The sequence below is a fragment of the Pholcus phalangioides genome, unplaced genomic scaffold (genome assembly GCF_987345545.1).
Source record: "Pholcus phalangioides strain wild (caught in Gottingen) unplaced genomic scaffold, Ppha-v1.0 ptg000009l_1, whole genome shotgun sequence".
Taxonomy (NCBI): Eukaryota; Metazoa; Arthropoda; class Arachnida; order Araneae; family Pholcidae; genus Pholcus; species Pholcus phalangioides.
The window spans coordinates 43,097,605-43,110,213 of NW_028301602.1; the positions used below are offsets into that span (position 1 = coordinate 43,097,605).

The 12,609-nt window shown below is 33.8% G+C and overlaps 1 protein-coding gene across 2 annotated transcripts in view; it reads left to right on the plus strand.

Moving 5' to 3' along the window:
• Positions 1-12,018, plus strand: part of Cep97 (centrosomal protein 97kDa) — a 34,377-nt gene extending 22,359 nt beyond the window's left edge. The window contains exons 13-15 of one of the 2 annotated variants that reach the window (XM_089236251.1): positions 1,794-1,859; positions 5,552-5,654; positions 10,050-12,018. In XM_089236251.1, coding sequence (XP_089092377.1) covers positions 1,794-1,859; positions 5,552-5,654; positions 10,050-10,360 — 480 coding nt within the window. In that variant the 3' untranslated portion in view covers positions 10,361-12,018. Of the gene's footprint in view, positions 1-1,793; positions 3,255-5,551; positions 5,655-10,049 lie in introns of both variants that reach the window. The other variant, XM_089236250.1, reaches the window with a different exon arrangement.
• Positions 12,019-12,609: the final 591 nt, after the last annotated feature.

Genomic DNA, 12,609 nt, shown 5'->3' on the forward strand with positions numbered 1-12,609 from the left:
ATTCACCCATTTAGAAATATAATGAATTTGTGCAATGAAATTTAGAATAAGATAAGAAAATCAACAATGTGGGAGTGAGCCACCATGTGAGAAAATAAAACAGAATGGTAAGCGAAGGGGGGCACCAACACTATCCAGTTGACTCGCGCACCTTCAAATGGTTTGTCCATTTCCCAATGATAGTGCTTGTTAACTAAAAGGTTTTTGGCAGAAGTAAAAATACCTTATCTTTAAACAGTGGTTCCCAACCTTTTTTTTAGGCTATACCCCACCAAAGCATCTCTGAAATCCTGATGTCCCATATGTACTTTTGTCAGGATGACACCCCCTTCTTCCCCCCCCCCACCTCCAGTGAAACGGCATATTTTCATAACTGATTTTTTTTTTCAAATAGAAGAACCTCGAATTTTAAAACCATGGGTCTTTGCCCCATTTCTGTCTACTTTTACTTTGTCAAAAACAGGGATTCTCGTTATCAGGGGTCCTCTGCAAGAGTTTGGGGGGTATTTGTGACTTTTGGATTAGAAAACAATTAACTCATTGGTTTACATTGCTGTACACAGAATATTATTTGTTTAAAGGAGTTCGTGGCCTTCATTTTTTATTTTATTGATATAGGAGATCTGTGGAATGGCAAATTTTCCATGGAACACGAAACATGAAGAACATTTGGTCAACCCCCCCCCCCCCCCACCCTACTGAAAGAGAAAACTAAAAGAAAGAAGTCATCAAGAAATTGTTTAAAAATTAAAAATTTGAACTGATATCAAAAATTAAGAGTTTGGAAGGTTCCAAGCTTTTATAGGAAAACTCAAATTGCCCCTCATTGGAAATCACCGCTTCAAACTATCTATGTTTCATACCCTTTCTTCCCCAAGCATCAAAGGTCAAACACGCTCAATGATTTTATTTTATTTCTTTGCAAAAAAAAAAAATTTAGTTTGGAGACCAAGCTGAATTTAGTCGTTATAATGGAATGGATGATATTTACCAGTCATTATAATGGATGAAAAATAAGGGCAAAACAGGAAAATGTTTGCGACTGGACGTTATAATGAGCATTGATTAGTTTGATTAAGGTTAGATGTTAAACCTTCAAAATACTTAATTTTAGCAACATTCTTACTCATTTCTGTGAATTATAGTGCTGTCAGTACACCACATGCAGCAATAGTTGTTTGCACTGAAGCATTTTCAGCTTGCTCTCACCTTAGAGGGAATGCTGCTTCCTTGATCAGTCTTTTATCTCATAGTCACCTTATAAATATTTTTCACTGTACTAATTTTGTGGTCACATATCTAGGCCAAAAGAATGTTTGTAATATCAAACAAATATTCTTCTTGAATTTAACTAGTTTTTTTTGCGACACCACAGTTATGTTTTTCATTCCAATATCTAATGAGCTAATTATAAACTGAGATCTACATATTAGAAATAATTTCAGAAAGACTAAAACGTCAATAATTCCTCAGTTGAGATTCCAACCCAAACCTACATGGCCAAAAGTTTGTGTTACATAACTGTCAGATGGCAATTATCACAATTTTCTATCATGAGGTTGTACTATTTTGATACAAAAACTTACTTGTATGTCAATTTTTTAGTTTGGACTGTTGTTTCAATTGTGTTGATATCGGATAAGAAGAGAGGGGAAAACATTTTCATAAAAATTAAGTTTCATTGACATGTGTGGGGATGAAATTTCTTAATAAGAGCTTTTTGAAATGAATGAATTTTTTTCTAATAATCTATGTGTTTCTGAAAGTGTAAAAGAATTGATTCATATTTGCAGGCCAAAGAGTTGCAGAAAGAAGTATCACTCATACTCATGAAAGCCAAACAAAATGATCTGCAAAAGGTATCAGAGCTTGATTCTTATGAAATGTCAAATTATAACAGGAAATTTATAAGAAGTGATAGTAAATGTCTTCTGAATACCGAAGCAATGAGAGCTTTTCAAGATATTAGTCCTGATTCTCCTTCATCAGCATTACAGTATTCGACTCAAGGATTTCAGGATACTTTGTTCTCGCCCATGTCACAAACCTCATCCGTGATGTCTGCTGGACCTGACCCAATTTATGGTCAGCATCACAACTGTGGGCTTCCCTCTAACTCTGACATCTCAGATGTTGATTCAGGTCTTCATAGCATGGTTAGTCCGAATATTTCAGTATTTTTGGGAATAGAAAAAAGTAATTGCAGCAATGGACAATCTTCTGGCACTTGTAATGAAGGCTGCTTTTCATCTCAGGGACATGGCTCTGAGACTACTGAGCAGAGACAGAAACACGAAAATTTAGCTATCAGTAAGAATTCTCATTCATCTTCTAATAACCCTGCTCCATTCCAGAAAGATATTTCTACCTCCTCTAAGAAAAAAGACAATAATACTCAAAAACATGATGATTGGACAGACAAACATCAAAGTAATGTATACTGTGTTGATACAGTTCAGAAAAATGGTGCTACATGCAACAATACAATCCCATCAAAAAAAGATGCTAGTCTTTCTCCCATTTTTCCATATCCTCCTCCATTAAATCAGCCATTTGATACTCTACGTGGCATGGTAGTTTCCACTCTTACGAATTCTAAAGAAATGGGTCCATCATGTACAGATTCTAGTCAGAACAATCACGCAGAGGTATCTATGAAACAATGCCCATCTTTGAATTTCAGAAAGGATGATGGATTTTCACCTGGGCATTTCGGTGACCAAACCAAATACATTGATCCATGTATGAAAAAAAGTATTCTTGACTGTGGAAACAGAGGTATGGAATCTTGTTATCCTACCAAAGACGGCCCTGTTTCTTCTGATGTTCCTGTATCTGAAAGAGGAAAAGCAATCCCTAAAACCCGTCCAACTGTTTTCTCAAGATGTTTAGTTCAAGGAACTGCTAGTAACTTATCTACTCCAATGGATGAAATAACGTCCCCTCAATCGCCTTGTACAGTCGAAATGAGTGGAAGAATTTCACATTCATGTTCGTTTCAGTCTGACGGTTTCACAACTGCCGAAGAACTCTCAGCAACAACAACTCTAAAACTTTTTTCTGCTAGATCCATGAGTATGGCATGTGGTAATAGCCCTCAGAGTCCACAAACATCGAATATCCAGCGACCTCTCTTGATTAGCGAAACGTGTGCCCAGGGAGCTGTACCACCATCACCTTTTTTACGGCCGTGTCGTGCGTGGGAGCAGAAAGTGCAAGATATTGAATCTACATTCAAACAACTGCAGGCAAAGGTACTTATAGCAGCAGAGTGACATCTGCAATTCATTATAAAATTTTCATCTTCACACTCACCAGTAGTTCACAGACTATTTTCTCAATTTGTAATGTGATAGTGTAGTTTATGTGCATGCGCATAAAATTCTGAATGTTTTTGTGATGTGTATTCATATAAAAATTATATATGTTCTCAAGGAGGAAATTTTTTTTCTAAAATTTCAATCAAATGAGAAATTGGATAGAGCTTCATGTATATATGAAATACATTTATATATACAACTAATTGTGTGAATTCATAGAACTTTATTGATTCTAGATGACGAATTTTTCACAGCTCTTATCACGACATGTTCTTACTTGTTTCTAGGAAAACATTTTTCCATCTTTTTTTACTCGCTGGTGTTCATATTTTCACTATTATGCATTTGACTATACCATGAGATAATGTTTTACATTTTAACCAAAAATCTCACAAAAGACTAATGTTTGTCATGCCCATCATAATTTCAATATCACACCTTCTGCTATTGGGTTTTTTTAAAATACTTATTATGGGTGAAATTCTTCATCTTCACCACTGAGTGAGGCGTTCAAAGTCGCTCCCTGAATGGCAGCTGATTTTGCTTTGTTTCTTCTAACTAGCTAAGACAGATATTAATTATCGCTGTGAGTCTGCATGGAGCTGTAGGTCTCAGTATAATAATTTTTGTGTGTGTCAAAAATGACTGTTGTGTGCCATATATGCAAAAGTTTGAAAACTTCTATGGTACAAATAAAAGTCTATTAGAATACTTTTTACATTTTATTTTTTAATTAAGATTCTTACTCTTTACTTATTTATTTTTAGTTTTTTGGTTTTTCTCTAGTTTTACATCAAATTGTCCTACTCTCAAGAATGACATAAAAATAAAAAATAATAAAAAAAACTGCTTGAATCATATTTTTAAGTGTTAACCTCTTCCCAGATTTGTCTATCTCATGTGTATGGTATGATCTGCAAGTCTAGCTCAGGCATATTTTACACTATTCGAGCTGTCTTTCCCAAAATCTGCATCTGTATTTCACTGTCTTTAACCAGACCAACAGAAAGAAAAAAAACTAGTTGTTTCTCAAATAACTTGTATGAAAAATTGAGTGTCAATTTTGCTGATATGTTTAATAAATATTTAATCATAAAAAAAAGTATCAAGCATCAAAATGTTTTTCTCCCTCAAACTCAGATCAAAGTAAGCCTGGAAGGGGTATTTCATATTATTTCAAGTGTTATTACACATGTTTATAGCGTTTTCCCACTAACATTTTTTTATGACAGCTTTTTTTTTCTAATGTTATGAGTAAGATCCACTGTAGATATATTAAACATAAAAAGTTTACTAGTTTTGTTTCTTGGCATATTCTACTGTTTCTAACTGAAGTCCACCATAGTTTTTTTTCTGGGAAAACTTGTCATAACTCATGAGTACACAAACTACAGATTCTTGTCAATGCAGCACCTATTCAAGAATTATATTCTGCAAGTAAACAGGTTTAAAAGTGCTTCATTATTTTAAAATATATTATACAGTAGAACCTTGATTAACTGTAATATGTGGGTGTAGCTTGCTTAAATAGACATGGAGCATACAAAAATACTATTTGGTCAATTGTAGGTTAAATTATTTTGATGTATTTTGTCTATTCACCTGTTTGTGAAAAATATTTTGTCTTTGAAATTTATTTTATTGTATGTTTTGAAATGCTGAGTATTTTTATAACCTGTTCGTTTTAATATTTATGAGTTAAGAAATTTACTGACAATGTTCAGAGGCTTTTTGTAAGTGATATCTATTCTGTGTTTAACATTTCGATTGTAATGTCAGAGCAACGATTAGACTCATATGAAGTGCTATTCGTGCAAAGTTAAGAAAAAAATATGGACAGAAAATAACAATTCTGAATTTTAATTTTGTACAAATAGTATTTATCAATACTTTGTTTATCGATTTTATCTACCAAATCTTAAATATCACATTCACATTAAAGCTTTTGCAACTCACAAATCTATCTCATAAGGCTTTAAAAAAGTAGTTGGATCGTAAGGAATAAAATTTATTCCTTGTGAGTCTATTCCCACTGACTTTATCATTTTTATTGGAAAAACTATGAATCAATTAAAAGCATTCAAATCTTCATTGATTCTACGTAAACCTTGTCAGTTGTGATAAAAGAAAAGTGGGGAATAAAAACTGTAGCTTGAAGAGGAAAAAAATGTTTTAATGTATTATTTTTTTTTTATCATCAGTGAGTTTTTAATTTTTTGTTCATTTCCCAGGTGAAAGAACTTGAAGGAGTATTTGGTTATGTTGGTGGGCCATTAAGTCAGATTTTATACCCTAGTCTTCTTGCTGATGACATGAGGGATGGCAACAGACAGAGTAAGTATCCTTTGCTAAATCGACTTGCATCTTTTTAGTTCTTTCAGCATTTTCTTTAAAAATTGAGTTTTACATTTTTTTTCCCCGTAATTGTCTTCAGACCATCAAACCAAGAAATACTGAGGCCACATTGCATATAGCAATATTGACTTATTGCCCTCATGGACTGCGTATCTCTGGCAATTTATTTACTCATAAACACACGTACACCATGCATTACAAAATACAGTCGGAACCAGTTGTAACAAACATGGGCATTACGAATTTTCACTCATAACAAAGTTTTTCCATGTCCCGTGAATTTTATATTACGTATGTGTTATTTTGATTGCTTGGAACAAACATCGATTTCTTCAAAGCTTCAAAGTACGCCTATAACAAATTTTCAACCGGTTCTAAACAAGAATTTTCTATCGCTAATTTCTTCGTATTCTTATCTAAGTCTTGTTATCTGAAAAGTTACCTTTCTACAATGATTAATTACAGCTGAAAATGTGTTTCTCTTTTTTTTTACCTGGAAGACATTCTATTGGTGCATTTTTTTGTAATTGGTCGTATTTATTGTAAAATCTTCTTTGATGATTTTTTTTTACTGTTCATTGAGACCAATTTTGCTTGAAGAAAATCTTGGAAGAAAGAAGAGAAATGTTATTTTATTTTCTTAAGACCATAACCTTCAAAACGCCTTTGTTACATTTTCTACAAGTGACATCAAAGCCGGGTGCTGTGGATGTCCCCGACAGCATCACACTTCAGAGCAGCCCCAGAATTGATTCACAAATCAAAGTTTTTTGAATAAAACTTGATTTTAGCACCCGTAGCAGTTGGCATAGCCAATTCAATTCAATTCGCCTACGATAGCCCCAGCAAATCGTCTAAGGACAATTTATTGCCGAATTCCTTTCGGTGGGGCTAACAGGGTTTTTTTTATTGTGTATAAAGAATATCTACAGAAAAACACGAAACAAAATATATACATATACATTATATACAAAAAGGCATGATGCAGCTATGTAAACAAACAGTATTTATACATATCATTCAAAGTCAGTGTCACTGTTTGTCCCTAGGGTCTCTGGGACTGTGTTGTGATTGCTCCCTTGTTGTTCTATGTGTCTCCTTGTAGGCTGCTGAGATCTGGTCGTCTGGTGGCCCATAGCCATGTGCTTTAAAGAAGTGTGGTTAATTTACATGTTACATAATAAAGTGGTCGGCTGAAGTTGGTTTTCTGTGGTTCCCAACTTCAAGGCGCAAATGCGAGCCGATCTCCCCGTTAAAAAGTCTCGCCACCGAGAGCAACAGTCCTACAAGGATAAATCATTCAATCATAACACTTCACTCATAGTTAGAAAAACTGGTGGCAGATGGCAGCACTACACATGACAAGCATTACAGAGAAACAAAAACTTCACATCAGGTTTCACTACACGTACACGCACATTCCCTCATGTACCGATTCGTTGGGGGTTCCGCGGGGGGGGGGGTGTGGGCGGGATGCATGTGTTGTGTAGCAGTAGTAGGTAGGGCCTCCAAAAAATGGCTCGGGATCCATGATGTTCTTCAGTCAGCCACCTCGTTGGGCAATTTGCCTGTTGTGGCGTTGTATTTGTATAATGGATGGAAGTACCGATTTGACCACAAAGGCAGTGATCTGTCTAATATAGTTTGTCTCTGTAATAGTTTTCACTGTGGTGAACATGTTTTTTCTGGAATTTGATAACAATAATGAAAATAATGAATTCACTTATCACTTCAACTTATTATGATTACCATCACCCTAATACAGATATGCAGACTTTTGCATTTTTTTTGGTGGGGAGGAGTGTATGTTGAGATGACTGAAAAAGTATGTTGTCACTTTTGTATGTTACAATATCTTATTTCGCAGTGTAATTTAATTTTTTTTCTCTGATTATTCATATCTTGAATACGTGATCAAGTAATGTGAAATTGCTTTGCAGTTGCATAATCCAATTAACTCTTTAATCTAATTTATGTTGGCCCAGTGGAAGTACTTTCCGTTCCTTTGGGGGGGGGGTCAAAGTGTCTGTGTGATCATGATGTCATTTTTGTTTTTTGTTCTCAGTTTTTATTGTTTTATGTGTTGTGTTGAGTCCAATTAAAAAAAAGTTTACTATTTTTTCCATTTTAACTCATCTACTATATGAGAATGAATATGCTCAATATATCCAATATTTGCAATAAACAAAGATTTATGATAGCAAAAGCAAACTTAAAATTTGAATCATTTCCAAAGTATTTTGTTAAAGGCAAAGAATTCTGAAATATGAATGACAGACAAGATTCAAATAAGCCATAAGCCAATTTAACAATTCTTGAGTCTAGATATTTAATAATTTTTCTGAATACACTACTCAAATTTCTGGCATGCCAGGAAAATATGGGTACTCCTGGAGTGCCGGTTAATCTGGTGGGGGAGAGAGATACAGTATTTTGTTATTTCATATTAATAATAACAAAATTGCAGAATAATGTTTTCAATATTTTGTATTTCAAGAAACATTCACAATTTAACAGAGCCCTCTTCCTATTTATTTGTTAAATCAAGGGTGTACTGTATATACATAGACTATCTGTTCTGCTTGAGTTTCAAACCTAAAGGTTCTAATTATTATTTATTTTTTTTTTTATAGTAAATTTGTATAAATGGAATGTAGCTACTCACACACATACAGTGGAACTTCAGCTAACGAGCAATAATTTTGAACAAATTTTGAGTAGGTTAAAGAGCGATGATTTGTATTAAGAGCAAAAATTTTGTACTTTATTTATTTTCCATGTTATCACAACCGAGCTGATGGTTTTTTGCTTTCATCCGTACATGTTATGGAATTGTGGGTATTACTCTCCACTATCTCTGATAAGCATGCCTCACTCAGAAAATTAACACACACGTGAGTGTAAATATTTACGGTACGAAACTAGATGTAGCATTGCAGCCATGCTTATGTGTGCTTGAAGTTTTTTTTAAATTCTGGAGAAAACTGGGCTGCTTGAATTATTGAATGTGACTTTGAGGAGGCTAGTTCATGAACAGGAGCCACTACTTGTCAGAGAGATTGTGTGCTTGAGGATGACCATGGATTGGAGCTGCATGAGGATGGCATTCAAGAACTAGTGATGAAAAATTTCTAGAAGTTGACAGTAGATGAAGTTATGAATCTCTTTTGTAGGCACCAGCAAGAGTTTATGGACTGTATCTCTCATCTGAGGAAGAGACAAGTAAGGAGAAGTCCCTCAAATAAAACTAGTATAGAGAGGTCATGGGAATCTATGAAAAAAACTGTAGAAAAGAGTCACCCAAATGAAGCTGTAGCAGTGTGTGAGCAATGAATCTGTCCAACGAACACTGCAATTTTCTATTTCTCAGAAATCCTAAAAATAAGGAAAAAACAAGCAAGGAAAAGCAAGAACCTTATTATTGAATAAAGTTCTTTTTTGAAATTCATGCAAAAAGAATAAGTTCACAAACAACAGCAAGTCCATAAATCGTCATAAATGCTAGTTATCCTCTCTCTCGCCGTTTAGAGTAAGTTAATTTGTAAACATTATCATATTGTATGTTTAATTATGGCAATTTGTTTATTTTTATATTATGGTTATTGTATTATGAGTTATTATTGTTTAATTATTGATTGCATGCTGTTTTTGTTAATCCTTTTTATATGAATGAATAAGTATGGAACAAACTATCAGATTTTCCATTATTTCCTATGGGGAAGTTTGATTCGGATAACAAGCGTGATAGTGGAATGAATTAAGCTCATTAACGAAAGTTCCACTGTATATTCAAAAGCATATCTAAAAGTTCTTTAACAACTGAAGAAAAAATTAAAATGTTGCATAAAATGTCTAAATAGCTCTTTCTAGTCTGAGAACCAGATTTGTGAGATCGCTAACCCTCACATGTCACTTTCCCTATGAGCCTCAGCCAGCTTTGCTTTGGGGATTGGGAACGCTTTGTTTCATTCCTTCTAACTAATTTTATTCACATATTCATAATGCCAATGATAGTTTTCAAACACGAATTTCTAAGATAGCGAAACATTGCCAAAAACATTCATTAAGTTATTGCTATTGATAGTGTTGTTGAGGGATTGAGGGATTTTTTTAAAGAACACCTTTCACAATTTTAATTGCTCTAGCTGGAGATTGTGCACCCTTGATCTAAAGCAGTGGTGCACCACCTCCAGCCCATGATCCAGGTAGGGCCCGCAAAGTGGTTCCTACTTGCAAGAAATAGGTGTCTCATATATCTGGCACACAGACTGGAAAGGTTGTGAAAAATTAAGATGGTTTTTTTACACATTTACTGTATGTTTTCAAGAAAAATAATTCAATTATGTGTGTTGCTAAATCGGTCGTCAATTTCAGTGATGCCCTGTATAGAACCTGGTTCTGCAACTCTTGCGCTGGACATGCCAAAATTGAATTTCAAGCATACCAATAGCAATGGTGACTTTAGCTATCAACCATCTCAATTATCTCACCATGGTGCGAGTGCAATTCCTCTCCTTCCATCCACTACTACTTCTCAGTCACAGTCTATTGCTCAAAGTACTGAAAACTGCAGTATTGAAGAACTCGAACAAGAAAATCAGGGGCAGCAAACTGCTGTCAGCAGGGCTAAGTGCCTAAAACTCCCATTACACGAAAAAGCTAGCTCTGATCTGCAGCATAAATGAATTATACATGTGCAAGCACCTCAATCTTTTCGCTGGCAGAATGATTGTCTTAAGAGATCTATCTTTGTGATTTCCGTATTTTTTCAGCATGGCATTCTAGATATTGTGAAGTTATGTTGTAGAATAGCTCAAGATGGCGCATTCCAGTGAATACCGTAGTGATAGTAGAAATGCCAGTTAATTTATGAGCGATCGATTTTGATTATAAATTTAACCTGAACATTAAAAATTGTGCAATGTTGTTGGAATAGTCAGCAAAGTTTATTGTTTGTCATGTAGATGTCATGTATTAGTAAAATGTCAAAGCAAATATTTTATTCATTTCATCTGCAGTAACACTGTTTAGCTCCAAAGTTATGACAAGTGTAATTGTAAATTAATGATAGATCTAGAGAATGAATGTTCATCGTTTCATTTTTTAGGTGTTAAATATTCATTTTAACAATATTCAAAAACACATTGAATGTGTTTATTGTGGTAATTAAAGTATGAAATTTTTAGTTAAATTTCAAAATTCCTATTTTACTATCGATACTGTATGATAAAAAAAAGATTTATTTGAAAAACCAGCCAAGCGTTCTCATATTTCCATGGGACATTACTCCAGAATGTGTAAGATGCATCTTCAGTCACACTCCTTTTTGCTTTATAAACATTGTTACAATAAATATCAGTCAAGTAACAAATGTTCTAACTAAGCACACACTCGGAACATATCATGTAATAATTGCAGTAATAATAGTTTGATTATACTGTGAATTTTCAACCTTTCTTTCCACTCATGGCACACATAAGCTTATCACTAAAATTTTGTGGAACACCAATAAACACATTTATTGATGCAAACTTATCATGCAGCTTATCGAATATAATATGGTAACTTTTGTATGATTATATAATATTATAGTATTAAATATCATATGTAGTCATGTAACATTTTTTCTTTGTTCATGACATAATTAAAGGCAAGGTATTTTCGAACAACTGTGGTGCCATTACTGGCTGTCTTTTTAAAAAAAAATTTTGCAGCATTGGTTTGAAATTCTTTTTCACTAAATATACTGAATATTATGTAGATAGTTTGATGAAATTATGATTTCAAGTATTTCAGTCAATAAAAGAATGATCATTTTGAGTATCTAAATCACTTCATAGTAATTATGTCAGATTTATATGTAGAACACTAGGGTGACATCTAAAGAACTCTATTTTAGCATTGTATGTTTTGCTAGTGCATTGAATTATTGTATCCCCAAGTCATTTATTTTTATTGAAAAAGTGAAAGCATTCTAATGTTTATAAAACTAAGTATTCAGTCTTGTATATACTTTTTTGTATTTCTTGTATCTCATAGATATTAGTTTATAAAAAAGGTCTTCAATAAATAGCCCACCAAGCTCTTTGATAGCATGTGTTTCTTATAGCTTAGTGCTCATAAAGCACCTACAAAAAAGGCAAGTATTTGAAAAAGTGGGAAAAATTCCTAATGCATTTCGGCACACTATGGGTGCCATCTTCAGGTAAAAAAATATAACCACTATCACGCTGATCTGGGATACCCAATTTTGTTGGTTACTAAATTTTAGCTCCCTATTGTTTAATGGAAAACAATGTCTGTTCATGTCAAATGTCATGGTTAAAGCCCGAAAGTTTAGGCACTATAAATGGTCGAAATAGGCAGGCAAAAAGGTACTAAAAATACCTAAAATAGACACTAAAAAAAAGCATAATTTTTGGAAGGAAGAAAAAATAACTAAAAACAAAGGTATTGAGGGTCCAAAAACTCTTAGCTAAAAAATTGGTTGCACTTAATTCATCTATTGCTTTAGTTATAGTTTATAATAACTGCATCATTATCCAAGTTAAATTGATTTCAAGTCCAAAATAAAATATTACTAGAATCTCAGGATTAGGCCAATTCCAGGGCCATCATTACCATACTCGGAGTCGGTAGAGAAAATGGTCTGAAGGGCTCCCTCGAGTTGCGAATGATTCTTGTTTATTTGTCATATTATTTCAAATAATCATTACCATTTCTATAGGTGAAACATGGCTATCTTGTTATATTTTTGTAAAAAGAAAAAATTATTTTCATATTACCATGCATGTAGAACTCCTATGAGCGCATGGCCTTGGGTGGCCACATCTGTCACACACCCCTGAGGGCGGTTCTTGTCAATTTAATCGAATATTAAATATGTATGTTTAATAAATAACCATAGTTGTTTGCAGTGCATTTATGATGCAAG